Source organism: Centruroides sculpturatus, unplaced genomic scaffold, assembly GCF_000671375.1.
Source record: "Centruroides sculpturatus isolate CEXI.00-Female unplaced genomic scaffold, Cexi_2.0 scaffold44, whole genome shotgun sequence".
Lineage (NCBI taxonomy): Eukaryota > Metazoa > Arthropoda > Arachnida > Scorpiones > Buthidae > Centruroides > Centruroides sculpturatus.
This window is the reverse complement of record NW_019384307.1, coordinates 737,777-759,869: the sequence shown is the minus strand read 5'-3', so window position 1 is coordinate 759,869 and position 22,093 is coordinate 737,777. Positions and strand designations below refer to the sequence as shown.

Sequence of the window (22,093 nt, the reverse complement as noted above, 5' to 3'; positions counted from 1 at the left end):
TTAATTGTAATCAAATGTGCAAGTCTTACAGTTAGAATTCTATAGAAACATTATATTTTCTTATTCGTTCTGTTATTGACCTCTGTACATAGATACAAATAGTTTACAGAAGCCAGTAATTTCCAAATATCACTATTGTAACAGTAATGTTTTTATAGGATCTGAGAATATTTACTTCAGAGCTTCGTTGCTTCAATAAGAAAGAATTTTATAAAAGTTCTCTTAAAACAGTAATTTAAAATATATATACTGTATGTTATTGTAATTTAAATGATAAGAATAAATATGTACCTGTACAGTACATCCTATATTTGCATTTTATATTTATTGTTACAGTCGTTTGAATAATTCAATATTTAAAACTTGAAATAATAAAATTTTTTAAAATATATTTTTGATATTTTAGTAAGTTGATAAGTGTTTTATGAATGTAAGTTTTTCTTAAATTTTGTTTTTATACGAAAGTTTTGTCTGGGTTTAAATTTCGTTTTAATTTCGTTTTTTGTTCACCGGGTTTTAGATGAAGCTGTACGAGGTTATAAATTGGAGCGTCATACGATCGCGACCTCACAAGCGAATTAAATTTCGTGTAAGAATGTGCTTTTCTGTCGATCGTACAAGTCAATTTGATTATAGATTGAGGAGTTTATTTGTACAGAAACGTGATAAAAGACCGAGGTAGGTTCATCTTGCAACGATTGGAGATAAGAAATTTTCATTCTGATGTATATTTTTTCATATTTTGACTGTTTTTTGATCGTTTGGTAATTCGTTCCTATTGTCGCCATTGTGTGGCGTTTTATTCTCGAACCGGATCTAGGTCGATAATCTCGAAGCAGCTGATATAAACAAAACCACGTGTTCGTATTAGAATCCATAATGGGCTTGCAAAAAGAGGCAATCTTAGTGCCCACAGGGCGGAAACAGTTAAAAAAACCAGCCATATGATTTATTATTTATAGTNGAAATTTTCATTCTGATGTATATTTTTTCATATTTTGACTGTTTTTTGATCGTTTGGTAATTCGTTCCTATTGTCGCCATTGTGTGGCGTTTTATTCTCGAACCGGATCTAGGTCGATAATCTCGAAGCAGCTGATATAAACAAAACCACGTGTTCGTATAGGAAATCGCTGAAATGGCTTCGAGCACGTCATTAGAAACTATTGTTCAAGTGAATGAATCCGCGCAGAGGTATCTTTGTCAATCGATGAATTTCGCAACCGATGACAGACAAAATTACGATAAAATGAGGATGGCGAAGATGTCACGTAAGACTAGCGTACCTGCTAAGAAGAATTTGCCCAAGCAGGAGAGTACCAATCACGGTCATCAACACAAATGGTTGACAGGTAAACGAAGACATACCTTTAGTGGTGAAAAATTTCCGCCAAAGAAAAGATATCGTGGGAATGTTATTGTTCCGCCGACAAAATTTTTGCTCGGTGGTAATATTAACGATCCGCTTAATTTGGAAAGTTTAGCCGACGAAGAAGTTAATAAGAGAGTAAATCAGGTTACTCCGTATTCTTCTCCGATCCCGACACCCAAATACCGTACTCAAGTCGAAGTACTCATACCGACAAATATAAATGATCCGTTAAATCTTAATACAGGGGAAGATATAGAATTTAATTTAGTTTCTCCAAAATCCAAAAAGAATAGAAGGAATCGTAGTCGTAAAAAGGAAGCAACCGAAGTTATTGAAGACAAAGTCGAGGATGTACCAGTTGCCGAAGAGAAAGAAAAAGAAGTTGAATTGCCAATAAAAACCACCACAGAAGATCTCAAAAATTTACATATTCCTACTTCTAAGAGTGAAGAACGAGTGGTTGATAAAATTGTATCGCCTGTTGTTCCGCAAGGTTCCCCGTCAAAGTTCCCTCGTAGATATCATAGGAGTATATCAAGAGAAAATGTTGAAGGTGTGAAAACAGCCACCACAAAAAGTCAGAGAAAACGACATAAGCAACGTAAGAAGCAGCCCGATCAAGTTAAATATCGTGAGAAAGATGAACAGTTTCGATATGGAAATTACAACCGTTATTATGGATATCGCAATCAGCACGGTGAAGATCCTCGATTGAAATGTATGAAAAAGAAGTGGTTTGAAGGAAAAGATGTGTTGGATATTGGTTGCAATGTTGGTCATTTTACTCTTGAGATTGCCAAAAACTTAGGTCCAAAAAAGATCATCGGTTTAGATATCGATCCTGCTTTGATCAAAGTTGCTCGGAAAAATGTACGTCATTATATTTCTACGCAAATGTTAGGAAATGAAGTATTTCCAGTTTCAATGGCTGTGTGTTATGGACCTGTAGCTCGTACAACTTTACCTTTTGGATCAAAACAACCAGTCTCATTTCCAAACAATATATTCTTTGTACAGGTAAGTTTTAAAGTTCTGTTAATTAAAATAGTTATTTTCATTATAAAATAATTTTAATAACCATCCAATCATCAGCCAAATTAATTGGGCAGAAATAATGCTACAAATATGGGACATTTATATAAAAATAATTTTCATGGAATGTAAAACTCTTGGAAAAAATTTATTTAGCTAACAATTCATGATTTTAGCATTATATTAAACATTGCACACACTAATTATTTTATTAATTAACAATACTTAATGGAGCATATGTTTAATATGGAGGATACATAATGTTACACATTAAGATATATTTATAAACAGTGAATGAGTTGCAATGAATAAGTTTGTATAGTATTCCTTGTTCAAAATTATATATGAACTGCATTTTCTTTAATTTAATATGCAATAGATACCAATGCAAGTGTTGTAATGATTATATACATTTTATATTAAAATATTACTGTATAAAGAAGAACATTGAAAATAAATAAATGAGATGGTGAACCTACTGTAGTAAACTGTTAAGAATAAGCTTGTAAGATTATTCTAAAATTTTATAAAAAGCATAACTGTATTTGAACACAGACACAATACCATTGAAACTAACAAAAACAGACACTGGAAATAGAGTCACACTCTACTTCTCATTTCTACTATAGTCCACACAGCAAAAGAGTAGACATGAATCAGTCTGAGCTGGAAGAGCCTATGTCAGATGGAAGGAGACAAGTGAAAGTTGACACATGAATCACTTTTAGCTTTTTTACATTTTAAAAACATTTTTATACTATCTTTATCATAAATAATATTATTTTTTTTTTACAAATTTTATTATTGTGATCCATGTGTCAATTCCTACATGTCTCCTTTCATTCCCTTTTCTCTGACATTAGAACCTTCCATCTCAGGCTGACTCATGTCTACTCTTTTGATATATTGATTACAGTACAACTTTAAAATCTTTTAAATGCACTTTAAATAAATCAGAATTATTAAACCACTATAATATTATTCATTATACAGTAGTACCTCAGGATACAAACGCTTCAGCATACAAAATTTTCAGGATATGACATGAAATTTGAACATATTTTTGCTCTATGATACAAACAATAACTCACCTTACGACGTTACATTAGTTTGCATTTTTTATTCATTTCTGTTCATTAGTCTCAGTCTGTGTGTTTGCTTTGTTGTGGAAGGATCTCGCTCGATAAAGGAAATCTTGAGGTATTATCAGAAAGTGACTGATTTTATTGAAAAGAAACATCCCAAAAAGGTTTCACTGGCCATATTGCTGCTCAGTTTAATGACATTTGTCTAAGTCATTTTAGAAACATTTTAAAAAGTAGGCAAAGCCAAACCTCTTTGGATATTTTACCAAGCAACCTCTATCCAGTGAAAGTGCTGGTGGAAGTGAAGGAAAGAAAGCAAAAAGCAGTGAATAAAAAATTTTAAAAATATATATAAAACAGAAAAGATAAAAAAAATAAGTGTTAAATTATTTTTAAGTTATTGTTACATTATGTTATGTAAGTTAAGTTTTAGTATCATTTCCCTTCTCCCCTCCTCCGCCACCAATTTACACCTGCACCATCATCTATCCTCAAAGGTAAAGGGCAAATAAAACTACATTTTTTAATCAATTATTATTCTATTATGGTTATTTATACATTTACAACTACAAAACAGATACACTGAGTTTAGATACTGGAGTAAGGATATATATATATAACCGAGATTTGGGTGTGTCAGATTGACTATGATATTAAAAGATAAAATGACTTCTTTTATATTTGGATCACTATAAATGCTGTGTGTGTGTGTGTGTGTGTGTCAGAGGTATACCCATGTGGGACAGAATTTCCCATACTACTGCTCTTCCACCTCCTCACTCTGCCATCCCCCATTACCACTCCACAAAAGTTTAAAAGTAAACAGCATAAAAAAGTCACAAGAAGTTGACCATGGTATGAAACATAAAATACTAGGCTACTTGAACAGCCATGAGGTAAAGGAGAATAAAATTTATACTTGTTCTTGTTCAATCTTTTCAGTTTTTTATTGACATTGTCATGTATATCAGTGGTTTGCTTATGACATTCAAGGTGCTGCCATACTGATATGGTAGCTACTTGTACAATAATGTGTTGCTAGTGATCTTGGACTATTGCATTTAATTATAGCCTACTTATGCGCACCATTGGCAATGTTGTTGACCCACACTCATAAATTTTTGGTTAGGTTATATCCCTTGATACTACATACCATATTTACTCACATATAAGATGAGGTTTTATCCATTTTTCACTGCTTCAAAAACCTATGTTGTCCTATATGTGTGAGTGAAGGATTCTTTTCATTTTTGTATAATTTTTGTAAACTATGTATTTGCATATTTTACTGAATTCTCACCTTCTGGTGTTTAAAAACAAAAGTATTTTATCTAGGTCGTTTGAATCGTTCTTGTGTATTGCCAGGAGTAAAGATGAATAGCAATAGGAAAAGCAAAGCTTTGGAATTGAATTCCAAAATTACATGGGAGCCCAATATAAGTTTTAATCCATTCCCATGTGAAAACAGATGATTATTTGGAAATTCGAAGAAACTCATAAGTGTAATCGACAAAGAGTGAATTCTACTGTTAAGAATTGGCAAAAAAGGTTCCTGATTGTCCAGCTTTACGTGAACAAATTATGTTGTCGATTTTACAAGATTTTTCCTTGAAGTTTAAGGTGCCAGTAATATTTGTGGAACAATGTGTATATTTACGTGCATTTGATATTTTATTTATTATTAAACAAAATAAAATTAGAATTGTTTTGATAAATCTAATTTTCTTTATTTTGATCTTTAAAGTCACACCTCGTCCTATATGTAAGATCGTCTTATATTTGAGTAAATACGGTATATACATTATTTAGTAGTATCTGTAAGAAAATTAGTTGACCAAGAGCAAATAAAATTGATTCCGTAAAATGTTAGAAAATTTATGCTTTGTGTAAAACGTAAATATATATGCAAACAAAATTAGTAAATAAAAAATAATTGATGAACAAATGTTTTAAAGAAAGTAAAACGAAAAGCATAAAAAAACAAAAGCTAAAATGGAAAATAAACTGTGATTATCTGTGGTATTTTGACTGTAAAATTTTACATTGTAGAATTGAATTTTGGCATTAAAAAATGTTTTCTGAAAAGTTATGATCCATTTGATCCTTTTCTCTAAACACCTAGAAACATATGAGATTCATAACATTTGGAGAAAACATCCACAAAAATTTACTGTTAGAGAAGGAAAAAAATTTAAATATGAAAAGATAAAATATTTCTCTAAAAGGAATAATGCTGACTTTGAGAAATATTGATTATGAAAAACATTTTTTAAATTTAGTAAATGAAAATATTTTTTTGATGCTCCAATTACATGAATCATTTTCATATCATATGTTTAACCCGGTTATTCTTTTGTTTTTAAATGTAAAAGAAATCTGTAAGAGTATTTTCATTTACTATATATTGTCATGAAGCACAAAGTAACAATGTTTGTATGAATAGAAATAAATTTTATTAAATGAAATAAATAAAGGAAACTCAAATAAACTGAAACAAGTTGTTAGAAAACAAAAAGAAATTAGAACATCAGAAAAAAAAAGGTTTTGTCTGTTGTTTAACAAATGGAAATTACTCTCTAAAACAATTTTTGAATGAATGGTTTCATGAGCACTCTTTCTGTTTGAACAGTTTTTGAAAGGTCAGCATGGTCTTCTTTCACTGGACTAAGATTCATCTGGTTCCAAGAGAAAAATCTATTTGGTCAAGTGCACTATCATCAATAATAGTGCACTTTCAACTTTTATGCACTGAAATAGTTTTAAAAGAAATAGTTATAATTTTGGGGTTAAATATACCATTATATGAAAATTAATTATAGAAATATGTTGTTAAAAAATAGTTTCTCCAACTCAGAGGGCTCTGGAGCATGTTCCACTGCTCAAAATGAAACATTTGGACAATGGGTACTTCAGATGATGCATCTGCCATTTATTAAATAAAATTTTTTCATAAAAAAGAAACTGATAAGTGGCACTGGAGCTATGCAAATCACAGTTGTAAATGTTCAGTATGTCCTCCATTGTTTTCATCAATGTTCTCCATTTACAAAAGCATATTTTCTGCAGCTGAATACAATGAGTCCACTTTAATTGCAAGAACATGCTGACAAATTTTGTTTTTTAGAGTTGACACAGATGTATATCTTTTATGATAGACCTGGACCTTCAAGAAACCTCATAGGCAGAAGTCACACGGGTTGAGGTCAGGTGAGCAAGAAGGCCAAGTTGTTGGGAAGTAACAGCTGATCATGATTGAAAGTCTGCTTTAACATGTTGAACAGAGCAAGCAATATAGGATGGTGTACCATCTTGCATGAATGTAGTATCCCAAAGACACCCATGTTATTGAAGCTCTGGGATCCTTAAAGTTGCCAACATGTTAAGATACTGTTATCTGGTGACAGAATAGGTTTGGATTCCTGTTACATAGCTCCAGCACTACCTGTTGATGACTTTTTGTACAAAAAATTTTTATTTAATAAATGACAAGCTTATCATCTGAAGTACCTGTATCCAAATGTTGTTTCATTTCAAGCAGTAGAACACATTCCAGAGCACTCTGAAATGGGGAAATTATTCTTTAATAACCCTGTATATATTATTACATACATATATTGTAAGAATATATTAATATGGTATTTTTAAAAATATAATGGCACATTAGAAAAAGAAGCAACTAGAAATCTCATTACTGTCTTATTGGCATTTTTATATTTTAAATTAATTCATGCAGAATAAATTAAATTATAGGCCTACATAATTTGAAATTGAGAACATGCTATTAATGATTAATTAATTAAACAGATATTAGTGACTTTACTACAGATTGGCAACAAAACCATCTATCTTTAGTTCAAATTACATAATATCTATTTAATTAGCCAAATTTTAGTTCTATAGTTAATCTGGCTCTGTCATTTATTTGTTAGTACAATTCAAACTTAATTTTTTTTTATATATCAAAATTTAATAATTCAACAAAGTTTATTGGCTTATTAATTATCTGTTAAATTATTTAATTATTAGAATAAATTGGTGTTACAGATATATATTTTGTCATCTTGTAATAAATCCTAAATTTGCGTATTTAAATGAACATTATTGCATCTATGAAATCAGAAAGAAATGTTAACAGATTAAAACAACAAACTTATTAATTTGAATAAATATCAAATTAAAATTTTTACTTTGTTTTATCTATTACACAGGTCTGAAAATTTCAACTAATAAAAAACTGTTTGGACATTGAGATGTGATTTACACTAACTATGGATACAAATAAAAACGATCTCTCAAACGTTTCCATCATGTAATGTTTTGATACAAAGGCTTTACAAAGTTTTATCAAAAATTCATAAAAGCATATTATATACATATGTATAATAGCGTTTTAATTTATTTTAATGTGGAAAAGATTAACAATTTCAGTTTATTATTAATATATATGGGTACAAAAATGCAACATAAGCCACTAATTACCTTTGGTGCTTATCATTTCTGATTTTTTTTTTTGCCCTAAAAATGCATTTGCATATTGTGCTAGAGATCTACTGTATTTTGTTTTTACTAATATCATATTGGTGCTCTTTGAGTCTTTCCATCAAGGATCTGTTTGGTGAGCCTATATATGTTAGATTTCTATTGAATCTGTTGTCATACAGTGGTATGGAATATACCCCAGGAGTTTTGCTATCTTCAATCTTATCCTTACTGTTGTTGAGTAGTTTGTATACAGTTGGGTTGCATTTACAGGCTAAACTGGTATTTATTGGGTTGTTCAGAAAGTAAGTATGTTTTTTTTTATCACTAGACGGATTACTCATATTTTTCCCGCCATTTTTATTCTAAACCGTATTATCATTATATATTTTGACAGCTAGCATTTTAAGTCTTATTTGTAAAAAATTTTGTTTGATTTCGTGCAATTGTTTTTTTGTGTACCATCAGATATGGAAGATTGAAAGCATCATTTTCGACATATTTTGCTCTTTTATTACCGAAAAGGTAAGAATGCTGTTCAAGTGAGAAAAAAATTGTGTGACGTGTATGGAGAAGATGTATTGATAGAACGACAGTGCCAAAACTGGTTTACAAAATTTCGTTCTGGCAATTTCAATATTGAAGATGCACCACGTTCTGGATGGCCAGTTGAAGCCAATGAAAACAAAATAAAGGTACTGATTGAAGCAAATTGCCAAATAACAACACGTGAAATCACTAAGAGATTAAATTTGTCAAATTGAACTGTTTATGAGTACTTGAAACAAATTGGTTTCGTTTCAAAGTTTGATATATGGGTTCCACATGTTCTTAAAGAGAGATGCTCTCTTTGATGGGATTTTAAGGAAATTTTTTTGTTTTTGGAGCTTTTACCAGACAATTTAACAATTGATTCGAAAGTGTACTGCCATCGAGTAAGCAAATTGAGGAATATCATCAAACAGAAAAGGAGGCCAGAATTGATCAACAAAACAGGTTTAGTGTTTTACCATAATAATGTCAAATTTCACACAAGTTTGGTAACTTGTCAAAAACTGTTATAACTTAGATGGGACGTACTATCTAGGGATTGTAAATTTACAGACTTTTTCATTTACTGGTAATTCGGTAAATGAAAATTAAAATACCGGTCTACCGGTAAATTTTTTTCTTGAAAAGTAAAATTAAGGTGATAAAAAATATAAGTCATTATGATTTCCATTTCACATTTTTTATTTCAAAGATATCAAATATAAAAAATATAAAAATTAAAGTGTTATAGTTTGTTTAAAACTATAATAATAAATATAGAAATAAACAGAAATAAAATAATACAGAAAAATAAAAATAATACAGAAACAATGACAACAGGTATTTGACCAAAATGGTCGATATATAATTCAATAAAATATTTATTTATGATAAAAATATTGTTTTTTTTTCCACGGAAAAAAACGAACTTACTTTCCGAACAACCTAAAAATCGTTTCGTTATGATCTTGTAAGTTGTACTAAATCTGGGGTTGTAATCAACTACAATGCATTTACAATTTTGAATTATTGTTTATAATCGCAGTCTTATGTTCCTAGCTGATACCTTTAAAGATTCTCTTCTATGGTACGTTCTAATGTAGGTATTAGTTTACCACTATAACCATGCTCTACTGCTATACATTTTATACATTCTAATTCTTGCATAGTGTCTTTGAGACTAGAGCAATACATATATGCTCTTTTTATTATACTCTAAATGCAGCTACCTTATAAATATAGGGATCATTAGATGTTGAAGGTATAAAAAGAGGGTTTTGATTAGGTTTATGGTACACATTGGTAAACTTGTGGCTGTTTTAAAATTGAATATGGAGGTCTAGGAAATGGCTGTGTTTACCAATGTGTACCATAAACCTATTCAACACCCTCTTTTTATATCCATATTGTGAGGGATAAATTTAATATATTATCTGTAGTTAAAATCCAACATGCTACTTTTTCCCTATATTTCTAGGTTCCAAAGGCTTGCTGACCAAAATATGGCTTGTAAATTATTGAAATTACATATGAAAATAAGAGATTCTTTCTTTATGTATATTCTAGGCATTCTGAAATAAAAGCCTGTATAGGGCTTATAGTTAAATAGACCTATTCTTGATTGTCATTATAAAATACTGTTCAATTTGTATTTACAAGTACTGTATATTTACAACTACTACTATAGCTTTTCATATGGGGTATTTGCAAATGACCCATATGAAAAGCTGTACACTATAGAAACTTTGCAGTTTCTATAGTACACAGTCAAAATAAGTTTTTTTTTTATCTCCCTATTATTTATTATCTTAGTGTACTTCTTTATAAATTAATACAAAAGCACAAATTCTCACCATTGATAGTAGCACTCACATTTGTAGATAATATCTAATCCTAAACTGAAAAACTGGGCACTAGATTTGAGTAAACAAAATAAAACTTTAAATATAAACATAAGACAATAATGAAGATTATAAAGCATCCCCTGTTCTTTTAAAGTGTGTGTGTGTACCAGATTTTCAAACTGCTGTACAATCATAAGAAGAAAAATTTATAATTACCCCAGACAATACTACAGCATTTTGGAAAAGTATCAATTATATATTTTATTTTTATCAAACAAGTTTATTGCAGTTACTGAACATGATATTAAACTATTTAGAACTATTTAGTTTAGCTTTAAAACTTGCTTTTGATCTATTATTCTAATTGAATTGAATTCTTTTATTCAATATTAATTTTAAACAAAATATTTTCTTAATAATATAAGGTAAAGGCATTAATGATTGACATTTCCAAGATAGTTTACTTTGAATAATCAGAATTTCATGCAAATTAGTTTGAAACTATTTTACAATCTCAAAGTTATGCTATGAAGACAAAAAGATTAAACAAAATGAATTTGATATTAGAATTATTACTTATTCATAAGTAATAAACATACTTCCACTGCCAAAAATGATTGTAACTGGCAATAGGATTAATTACTAAATTTCTACATTTATTTGTAAAGTTTCTTTTCACGCCTTTTGATTTCTGTCATTGACATGTGGTCCTTCCTTCTTCACCTTCTCGAAACTTCTGTTATGACAACTATTTGCTCAGTAATATATCAACTTGTAGTGATTTTTTGTTTTAGGCTATCTTAACTGATAGTGCAAGGACATAGATTCAAGAATTAAAAATTTTTTATTTTTAATTACCATGTATTTTTTCAAAAATGATTAAGTTAACTATAAAAAGTTTGTGTAGCAATTACTCTTGAATTTGTTTTAGTTCCAGAATAAATATTTATGTTATTAGCAGAAATAGAATATTTTTTCCTTAATGTGTCTTTACCTTATGCATATTTAAATTTTATTTTAATGAAAATATGTCAAAATTTTGTGTTCTATACTATGTTTCCAATGAATAATTCTTTCCTCACTACAAAAGCAATTAATGAACTGAGGAAAAGACTATTTTAACATTAAAAGTACTTATAACTATTCACTTACAAATGATTTTATATGACCAACAAACACTAACAAATGATTCATGAAAAAAATTTAAAGAACAAAGTTGGAGCTAACTTTACACTGGTTAAATAATTTGGTTTCGAGAAGTTTGTGTAATTTTATTTAATTTATTGACTGTAACAGCAAACTCTAATTATCTCAATATAACTATTTAACAAACTATATAGCAGTAATAAAGTGTTTTAGTTGATCAATATTCATTTCTGAAATTTTGTCAAATGTCAATATTATTGCATTAGAATTTGAATGTGTCATTATGGGAATAATTTCATTCTTTTGAAACTAAAAATATTTAACATGTATTCAACATTAACATTTAATATATTTTAATAATTCCAAAATACAGTGGTACCTCAGGATACGAAATTAATCCGTTCCGAAACTGAGATCGTATCATGAAAATGTCGTAAGGTGGATCATGTTTTCCCATACGATTACATGTAAAACCAAATAATTCGTTCCAACGCGAAAAACATACTCAAATTAAAGCCAAGTAATACATTAAAAAAAATAATGTAATAAGAGAAACAAATGAAAAATGCGAACTAATGTAACGTCGTATGGTGAGTTTTTGTTCGTATCGTGGAGCAAAAATATGTTCGAATTTCATGTCGTATCCTGAAAATTTCGTATGCTGGGGCGTTCGTAACCTGAGGTACCACTGTACAATATTTCAAAAATTTAGAATTTAGCTACATAAGATGGGTTTATTTATTAAGTTAAAAAGATGAAGAAAGCAATATTTTTCTCTCCTGTTCAAACTAGTTATTATCTAGTTAAATTTAGAAAGCACTTTTTTCTTATTGACATATAGTTTACTTCTACTAACAGTTAATAATTAACACAATATTATAATTATATGAAAAATGTCTCAATAATGTATACTGAAATTGAAGTAATGTAATAAAAAGGTAATATGTTGGTGAATACGGTAAATGATGTAATATATTTTGCAATATATTGAAATGCTTTTTCATGATTTAATTGGAAATGAATGTAATTTAATTTTAAGTAGTCTAATAGTAATTATGAAATATATCAGCAGCAGATTTTCATATAAAATTTTACATTAAGAAATGCATTAATATATAATATGCATATATATTATATATAAAAAAAGCAATGCAATATTATTGCATTGCTTATTTTATTTCAGTTTTTTAAAATATTTTTTATTTAATTTTATATAACGCTTATTCAATATATCAAGATTTATCATCTTGAAGTTTAAGAAAACAGTTTTTTAAGAATATATTTTAAAATTTTATTTGTTCCATATCAAATTTCAAAAGATAAGCTTATTTGACTATTTGAAACAGTTATCAAATTGATATATGTAGAAATGATTCATAAAACATAAACAATATTCCTAATAAAAAGTTTTTGAATGTTTTCTTATTAAATGTTTAAATATTTACTACATTAAAATTTTCTGCAACATTTTTATAGTCAAAGGAAGATTTATTTTTAAAATTAAATTTGTAGAATAAATAAATAAATTTTTCTTTTAAAATTACTTTATTGGAGTAAATATATGTAATAAAAATTGAAATTCTATATCTAATTGTATTTCTGGAATCTAAAGTTGCTAAATAATTTTAATAGAAATTTATAAATTTTAGAACATATTGTATTGAAATCTAGAACTGTAATAAAATTGTTACTGTGGTAACTTTATCACTACATTCAATTTGAAGCAAGATTTTAATAACAAAGTAGAAATAAAAATTTTTATGTGGTATTAATAGAATTTAAGACCAAAATCAAAATTCCAATAATAACAATATGACAATAAAATGTTAAATTTAAATCTTAGTTCACTTGAATAAGTAAATTAAAAAATATATATTTTTACACCACTTCTGAAATATTTTCATTATTTGCATAATCACTTCAAATTCCAGATATCATAGCAAATACAGTTACTATTTATTTTATCCATTTACTATCTCTTATTAATCTTTTTATGCACAACAGTTGACTTGCTTTAGTTCTTTTTGTTGCTCTGAAATATAATAAAATTACTTTGTGACTACCAATGGTTTCGAGCAAAAGTGGTCTTTATGAGGAGTTTCCTGTATTTAGAATTTAGTTCATAGAGTTTCAGTGAATTGGACAAAACACAATTAATATTTTGTAAAATTTTTTCTCTATCATTTCTTAAGGTCTGATAAATTTTTTGTTTTTCAAAACAGTATTCCTGTTTGATCTTTTTCAAATATTATCTAATAACTTTTTCTCCAGATATCAGAAGTAGAAACAAAAATTCATTATCTTGCAATTCTATATTCCTATCTTATTGTTATTCATTTGTGATAAGATTCTTCTACTAACTTATTTGAAAATATTTTTTGTAAAATCTTAATGCTTAGTAATTTTTTTGAATAATCAAGAATCTTTTCTTTTTTCCTTGTTGAAGTATTGTAAATAATATACAAAAAAACTGTTTCAGAATTGTCAGTTTTGTAATTCATTGGATCCTTTGAAAATACAGAACTATGTATAGGCAAAATGTTTCTTATGTTTGTTTTTAACTTCAGAAGTGTTTGCTTAAAATATATATTAAAGTTTTCATCTCAGAAATTTATTTTATTTTGGGAATAAAGACGACACTTTTATTCCAAATAAAATTATTCCTTCCCATTTTTATTTATACTCTATCTGCATAAGCTCTAAGGCAGGGGTCTCCAACGTTTTTCTGAGAAGGGTTATGTGAGCTGTAAAAAAATAAGTCTGGAGACAGGTTTGAAGATATAGTCAAAGATTAATATTTCTTTTTTGTTTCTGAATGACAATGGACATAAATCAATGTAAAATTTGAACTGCTTTTTTTGAAAGAATTCTATCAAAATTGGGATAAATTTTGTGGCTCCCAATATTAAATCTCCTTTACATATTCATTGGACAGCAGTGTTTGATACTTAGATTTTATACATTTGATTTCAAAAAAGTTTGTTCACAAAAGTACAGGTACATCCATGCAAACTTCTTAAGACTTCTAAAATTCTCTTCTGGCTGAGATTTGTTAAATTTTAACAAGTTTCTTCTTTAAGTAAGTTTTTGTATTTACAGCGGGATCCATTAATTAATAACAGACAAAAGTTTATATGCTCAAATGTTGCTAAAATATAGTGAAAAGAAGCTATGCAGGCTGAATTAATATGCTCCAGGGACTGTATTTGGCCCACGGGTGGATTTCTCCACTCTAAACAGATATTCTCCTAACTTAACTAACCTAAAGATTGATGGTTTCTGATATAGAGAGATGTAAATATTGCCATTGCTATTGCAGGTGGATTTTGATAACACATATTATATGCTTTAGTACAGACAAAACACATCTGAAGACTTTAGAAAAAAACTAGAAATCTATAAGGCCAGTAGAAGAAACACTTCTGAATTTCAATGTCAATGATACTTTACCATAAGCTTGGAGATTATACTTTGAAATCTTGTAAATAATAATAACGAAATAAATACTTGTAATAAATACTTGTAAATAATTTTTATTTCTTAGAAACCTTCAATGATGTAAGGCTTATCCTATCAGATTCCTATTCTAATTTTTAAAATCTTTATAGTCAAATTGTTATTCCACTTGAATGCTTAAGAATCTGATGACAACTGCTAAATATAGTTGAAAACATTAGTTATGTATTAAAATTCTTGCTGGATTTTATTGGTGTTGGGCTTATAATTAAGAAATTTTAAAATGTTTACTATAAACAGATTTGGACAGCTTAAAAACACAATAGACTGTTCTATATTAATATAAAACTAGTAATAAAAATAAGAGTAAAAGCAGTTGTCATGCATTATAGATTTTTCAGTGGTGTTAGTTTGATCAATTAAATGAAATTAAACACCAGTACACTTGCTGAGCTTACTGTACTTTAATATCCAAACGCTTTCAGCCTATTCTTATAGGCCATCTTCAGGAAATTATCGTTCCACAAACGAACATAAAGCTTTTGAACACTCATAAAATTTAAAGTTTTCAAAAATTTTTAAAAAATTATTACATTAAACGGTTAAATATTAAATAAACAACAAATTATTAGTACATTATATAACCAAGCAAATGTAAAAAAATACTATATCGAAAATACATTAAATTAGTTAAAGCATAACTGCCATATTTTTATGGGTTTTTAACTCCTATCTCTTTTTCTATTACATATTTCCAGGCCGTTGGGAGAGCATTTGTGTCTTTTGCATTTAAGCAATTATCGTTCACTTTACCCTTATATATTTCTATCTTCTCCATACCTAACGCAATCATCAGCAAATGGACTGTCTTAACTATTCTCGCTTCATCCCATTTCAAGTTTGCTCCTTCTGTTTGTGCCATGACTGCCAAAACTGTGTTATTTTTCACGTCATATTTGTGCTCTCTTAAACATATTGCCAAGTTTCTTCTAGTAACCCAATATAATCTTTTGTCACTTCCAACTGCTGATTCTCAAAAGGAATTTTATAAACCCCTGCTTTATCTTGCATTCTTACTTCATCTTTATCATTTCTTAGCAGTCTGTATATGTTTGGTGCTCTTTTATACACCGTTTTCGTGTTTTTATATCTACATAATTCTTCCATCACTCTCTCCACCCTCCTATTGTATGTGAACTTGTTGATTCTATCCCTCTTATTATTTCGTTTGCTTCCATGTTGTCTGTAACTCTTGATCAATTCTTCTATTGTGGTTGTTCTGAATCCTAAACCTTTGAACCTTCTCTTTAACACACCGCATTCCACTGGTATGCTAGTCCTGTGTATGGACATTGGAAATAACTTTTTGTTTGCACATTCCTTAAGGAACTTCAACTTGCAGTTAGTCCTAACTAGCTTCAACACAATCTTTTTGTATAACTTATATATGTTGGCTGGTGCCGCCAACTATTATAATTCTATGAGTAACCATTAAATTATTAATAGTTCTGCAGGCAAAGATCATATAGAGGTTCGAATAGCATAACTGGCAATGCATCTGCCCAGTAAGCAGGAGTTGCGGATTCTTTTTATTCCAGAGTTTTCTAAATTAAATATTAATTTATTTATAATTATTAAATTTATCAAGAGATGGCTCCTAACATATACCTCTAGGAAAAATGACTGAATATTTATTAAATAGTAGCCATATTATATCCCAGTATAATCCAGCATATCATTTGGTTTTTTTATTAGATAATTTCTTACTCTAAAAATAGTTGATTTAATTTTGAAGAGATTGTCTTGATTTCTCTAGTTTCAAGTATATGGTACACAGAACAATTAATTGATTGGTTGAGCTTAATTTTTATTTAAAAAATATTCACTTTCTATATACTATTTATATTCATTTAATAGTAACTGATACTGTAATTAATATTTAATTTAACTGAGACTTAAAATTAATTGGTCATATTACTGTAGATCTTAATTTTGTTTCATCTAATATAAATTCAATGAGCATTTATTTATTGTGACATTGTCACAATACCAGACTGCAATATTTAATCATATTTTTTAAATTTATTTAATTTAAAATACATGCTCTCCACCTCAAATTAGTAGTGTCTTGACCCTGTACATCACACTTTTCCTGTTAGCAATTTAGTCATGCTGGTCATCTACCTAACTCTTATCAGAAAAAATTTTTGAATTGAAATAGTGTGACTTTCCCTGTGTATTAGAATTTTGTATATAGTTAATTGGGGACATTCTGTTCCTAATCTTTCCATATCTGGTCTCAGCTTTCATCTATTTAACTCTGTTCTTGAGATAAAGGAAGGACAGACAGACAGGCAACAGTGGGAATTTATAGGTCTGCAATTTTTTCAAATTGCAGCCCAATCAGTTACTTAGTAAATAGATTTTCAAATTATTCATTAATATATATTTTCAGGTATTTTAAGCATAATCTGACATTTTCAGATAAATGATGAAATTTTCATTGCCATTCAGCAGTGGAAAGAAATTTTTTTCATAAATTTTCTCTAAAATGTTTAAATTGATATTGCATAAAAATTATATTACAAAAATCATTCATCTTTGTGTACACAAAGTTTTGAAAGTAACTGCTAAGTCTGTTTTAAATTTCAAGATAAAAGTATTAATATTTTAAAAATTATTCTGGTTTATGAAATATCATTGAGAGAATATTGTTATACATATTAAACTTTTTTAAAGAAATTGGTAATCAATAAAAGATTATTCATCATATTGCAATTATAATAATAATAATCTTTATTAGCATAAAGGGAAGTGTCCCTGTTGCTGGGGGCCATACAATGGGATATTATAAATTTTTAATAATATTTACATAATATACAGGATATCAGTATCAAACAATTTGATAGTTATAATAATATTATTTACATTAACAGTCAGATGTACAATGTTGGTAATATTTAATATACTGGCTCAGATTTACAACATTTTTGTGATTTCAATGAAAAAGTTATACAGACTGTAGAGATCTTTTTTATTCAGTTCAGACTGTTTAAAATATTTCTATAATCTTGAGATGAGTCGTTTTGGAGTATTCGGGAGATGTTAAAAGATTCACGTATCCCTGAAAGACGTTGACATTTTTGGAGTATAATCATTCATTATTTGAATTATTTGTTTATATATTATATCAAAATTTAGGTTAGTTATTTCTGGAATATTGCTGAATCTGGTTTCGATTTCATTAACATAATTCGACATTTTGTAATAAATTCTAGTAATCTTGTTATTTTCATTGTTAAGAACACTGAATTATAAAATTAATCAAATATAATCCAAGTTTCGGTTATACCTATTGTTTCTGAATCATAATTTAATTGAAAGTAATTTGTTGATAGAAATTTATTCTTTAAGCCTTGACTATTCCAATTTAAAACTGTAGTCGGATGTATATTTTTAATAGTTTTTTCTTGGTGAGTTTTATTTTATTGTAAATATCAACTTGATGATTCTGGTGAAGCAGAGAAAGGCTGAAAGGTATCCACGTAGACTAATTTTCCTGTATTAATACTAAAAGTTAATTTATTGCAGTCTATTAGCAAATTGTCGTTACGTAGTTTAACTGATTGATTTTGGTTTCTTAATTCATAATATATTGGCAATAAGTGTTTTCTTCTTTTACGTGTTTCTTTAGTAAGATCAGGTGCTATCTGTATATTACCCCAGTCTTCCATTAATTTACGTTGTTTCTTTGATATGAAAGCATTATATATTTGATCACGGGTCTGTTTCGTACTAAGTGATAGTTTTATAATCTGGTTGGTTGATTTGGTTATTTGAATTATATCTAGGATATCCTCCTGAGTTACATTATTTAGGTTTAATGTTAAGTTGATGAATTTAAGAATTTCTGGTTTGGAAGTGCTTTTTGACGAAGGATAGTTGTATAATACTATATTATTATAATGACAGTCATTAATTAGAGTATCCATTTTATACTGTATCAGTTCCTTTTCAGATTTTAAATTGTCAATTTGAATTTTTAGATTATCTATTGAACTTTCCATTTTTTCAAATTGAATTTTATTTTCCCGTATAGTACCATGAATTAAATTCAGTTCTTCTTTTATATATTCCATTTGTGCAGATAGTTTATCATTAGAAGTATTAATCAATTCAGATATCCTATTCCATAGATCTGCTGTTAAAGTGTCATTCGAGCTTATTGGAGTAGATGAATTAATTACATTGGACTCACCTGAAAAGCTTTGTAGATTTTGTTTAGATATATCCGTATGTGAACCATTGTTTGCCGTAGACGATTCCTGTAATTCTTTATCCATTGATAAGTTGTAGTCTGTTATAAGCTTGAAATTAGATGTACCTGGTTGCGTCTTTTTGCTTTCCGGTTTGCTTCTATTAGTTGGCGGTCTACCACGTTTTTTTGGTGAACGTTGCATACTTATTAATTATTAATTTTCCTCGAACTTGGTTATTTCTTATTAGTATTAAACACTTTTGATTAATTCAGATAATAAAATTGAAAAAATACACTGAATTCTAGATTCACGTCGAGGTGTAGAAACAAAGTCACCAGCAGCGCTCACGGTCAAGTCACGCCCCCCCACATATTGCAATTATTATATTACATATTTTGCTTTTTAATAATTAATATATACATTGTTATTCATAATATACATGGTGATTGTAATTAAAGAAGTGTTCAGAACTCTGTAGAAAGAACTAGTGGGCAAATCATAGTCAGATTTGGTATACCTACTGTCTTAAGAATGCAGTTTTAATTTTTTGGGGAAAAAATATTTACTTCAAAATTCAACCACTAGGGTGAAATTTAGCACTGTTGTCCTCTTTTTTAATGTGCTTATTACATTTTTTAACAGATTTCAGATATAAAAGGAGTTGCAAAATGTTCTTCCTAATTCTTTGACAGGTGAATAGTTCACTTTACCTGAGCATGCATTGCTTGTCAAACTCTTCTTTTGATATAACAGAAATGCCAGCTCAGCACTTAAAGAATTTTGGTGCTTAAAATTTAAGGGCTGAAATTTGTTAGAAAACATACATATTATACCTATTAAGGGAACAATAGTATCAAATCTTTTTTCTAGTATATGAATTTTGAAATCCAACTCATATCTCTAAACCTTTTACCGGTGCGCGTATCATCACACTCTACAACAGTTACAAACGTTTTCGAACTGTTACGGTTCTTCTTCAGGTAACGATCCTCTAATGGAATGTGGTTCAAAGTTGTTACGAAATACTATCTGGAACGATGTCCCAACCCAATGACGTCACTATAGACTTGCGTGTTTGTAACTGTTGTAGTGTGTGTAACTGTTGTAGAGTGTGATGATACGCACACTGGTAAAAGGTTTAGAGATATGAGTTGGATTACAGTAATACGGTGCAGATATTCCACCATTTTATGAATTTTGAAGTCATGATAGTTCATGAAACTTGGTTAAATATTGTTTTGTAGCTAGAACTTTAGCAGTCTGTGTTATTATTTTTATTAAATTATGAAAGACTTTTTTCTCAAAATTCAAAACTTTATACTGAGGATAGTATGTATACCAAATTTGATTGAGATTTGCTTAATAGTTTATTCTACAGAAAGCTTTGAACATCTGCTTTTTAATTATGATCAACTTGTATATTATTGAGACAAGTGAAATGGAATTTCAACTTGTATGTGGCCTGGAAATAGAACAGCAATTGCAAATAATAAATATATGTTTTAATTACATTATTTATTTCTCAACTTGTGCAACTCATTCAACTACTATAAATTAAACAATATAATCTTCCTTAATTAAATATTTAATATTTTATTAAAAGTAATTTAAACTTTTTATAACTTTTTTTTCCCACCAATATATGTTTTTAGTCCTTTAATTGATTCAATCTAACCATAAGCCAGTTAACAAAAGATTCTTCAGTATGTTCTTGTATTGCTGCTAAAGACATTTGCTATTTGTATAACTTGGTCCTATCTGAAACTTTCACTTAGAATGAAAAACTTATGGGTATATTTTTCATTCAAGTAGAAGTTTAAGATTTTTGTACATATTATCTTATGAAGTTTACATTACAAAAAAGTTGTTTAGATCTATAGTTATAACTGTATTTACCAAATAGATATGTAAATGAATGTATATTTGCAGTATTAAAATGGCATCAAAAATTTTTTTTTTAAATTAGAAGGGATAAAAATTTATTAAAAGTATAGTTGATTTCAAATGACATAATTTAATATAAACATATGATTTTATATGTTATAAAGTAATATTTATATCTTAATACAAAATTTATTATATTTTGTATTAAAGAACATAAAAGAGTTTTTCCTGCTTGTGTGACTTGTTTAATATATTGATAATTAAATTTATTGTGTAAAAAGTTTTTTTGTGTTGTAGAACTTTATAGAAATATGATTCAGCAAAATTTTTAAGGATTTTCAATTTTCTATTCATAATATAAACTGTAAAACATTAAATAGTAACACTACTAAAGTAATTTAATATTTATGTAAATTAATCAATTTTATTTTAGTTTTATAATATACAATACATAATCTGTAAGTTTACTTTTCCTTACAGTTATAAATTATTGTGTCTGTTTTATTTATTTATTTTTTCTTATTTTCTTTAAGTTTTAAATTCATTTATGAAGTTAAAAACTTTACACATTTGAATCCATTAAAGAAATGAAGTTTTAAGTTTAAATTCTACAAATGGATTATAGTCACCAATGAAATTAAACTTTAAAATTTCAATTTCATAAAAGGAATTAAGTTTTAAAATTTTATGTAATCATTTTTGATTCTTTTTTCTATAGTTTTAATTCTGATTATGGAATTAAAAACGTTGTATTATTATTTTTTGTTTATTGATTCTACAAGGGTGACTGAGAGCTTGTATGTGGCCTGGAAATAGACCAGGCCCCTTTTGCCATTTTATCCAGGGAAAACATAGTTTTAAGTTTTCTCTAGGTCTGAACTTCTAGTTCTAGACCTTCTAGTTCTAGTTTTCTCTCTTTTTTTTTATTTTTTATTATTGTTTAGTCTGATTTGCCTTATAAATTTTGATATGAAGTCAAATTATTTAACAAAGAATTGCTGTTGT

At 28.2% G+C, this 22,093-nt stretch overlaps 1 protein-coding gene across 2 annotated transcripts in view; it reads left to right on the top strand.

Annotated features, from left to right (window-relative positions):
* Positions 1 to 559: 559 nt before the first annotated feature.
* LOC111619570 (7SK snRNA methylphosphate capping enzyme-like) overlaps positions 560 to 22,093 on the top strand; it is a 45,229-nt gene continuing 23,695 nt past the window's right edge. Inside the window, exons 1-2 of one of the 2 annotated variants that reach the window (XM_023361326.1) lie at positions 560 to 678; positions 1,077 to 2,389. In XM_023361326.1, the coding sequence (XP_023217094.1) occupies positions 1,139 to 2,389 (1,251 nt within the window). In that variant the 5' untranslated portion in view covers positions 560 to 678; positions 1,077 to 1,138. Of the gene's footprint in view, positions 679 to 970; positions 2,390 to 22,093 lie in introns of those variants that run through there. The other variant, XM_023361319.1, reaches the window with a different exon arrangement.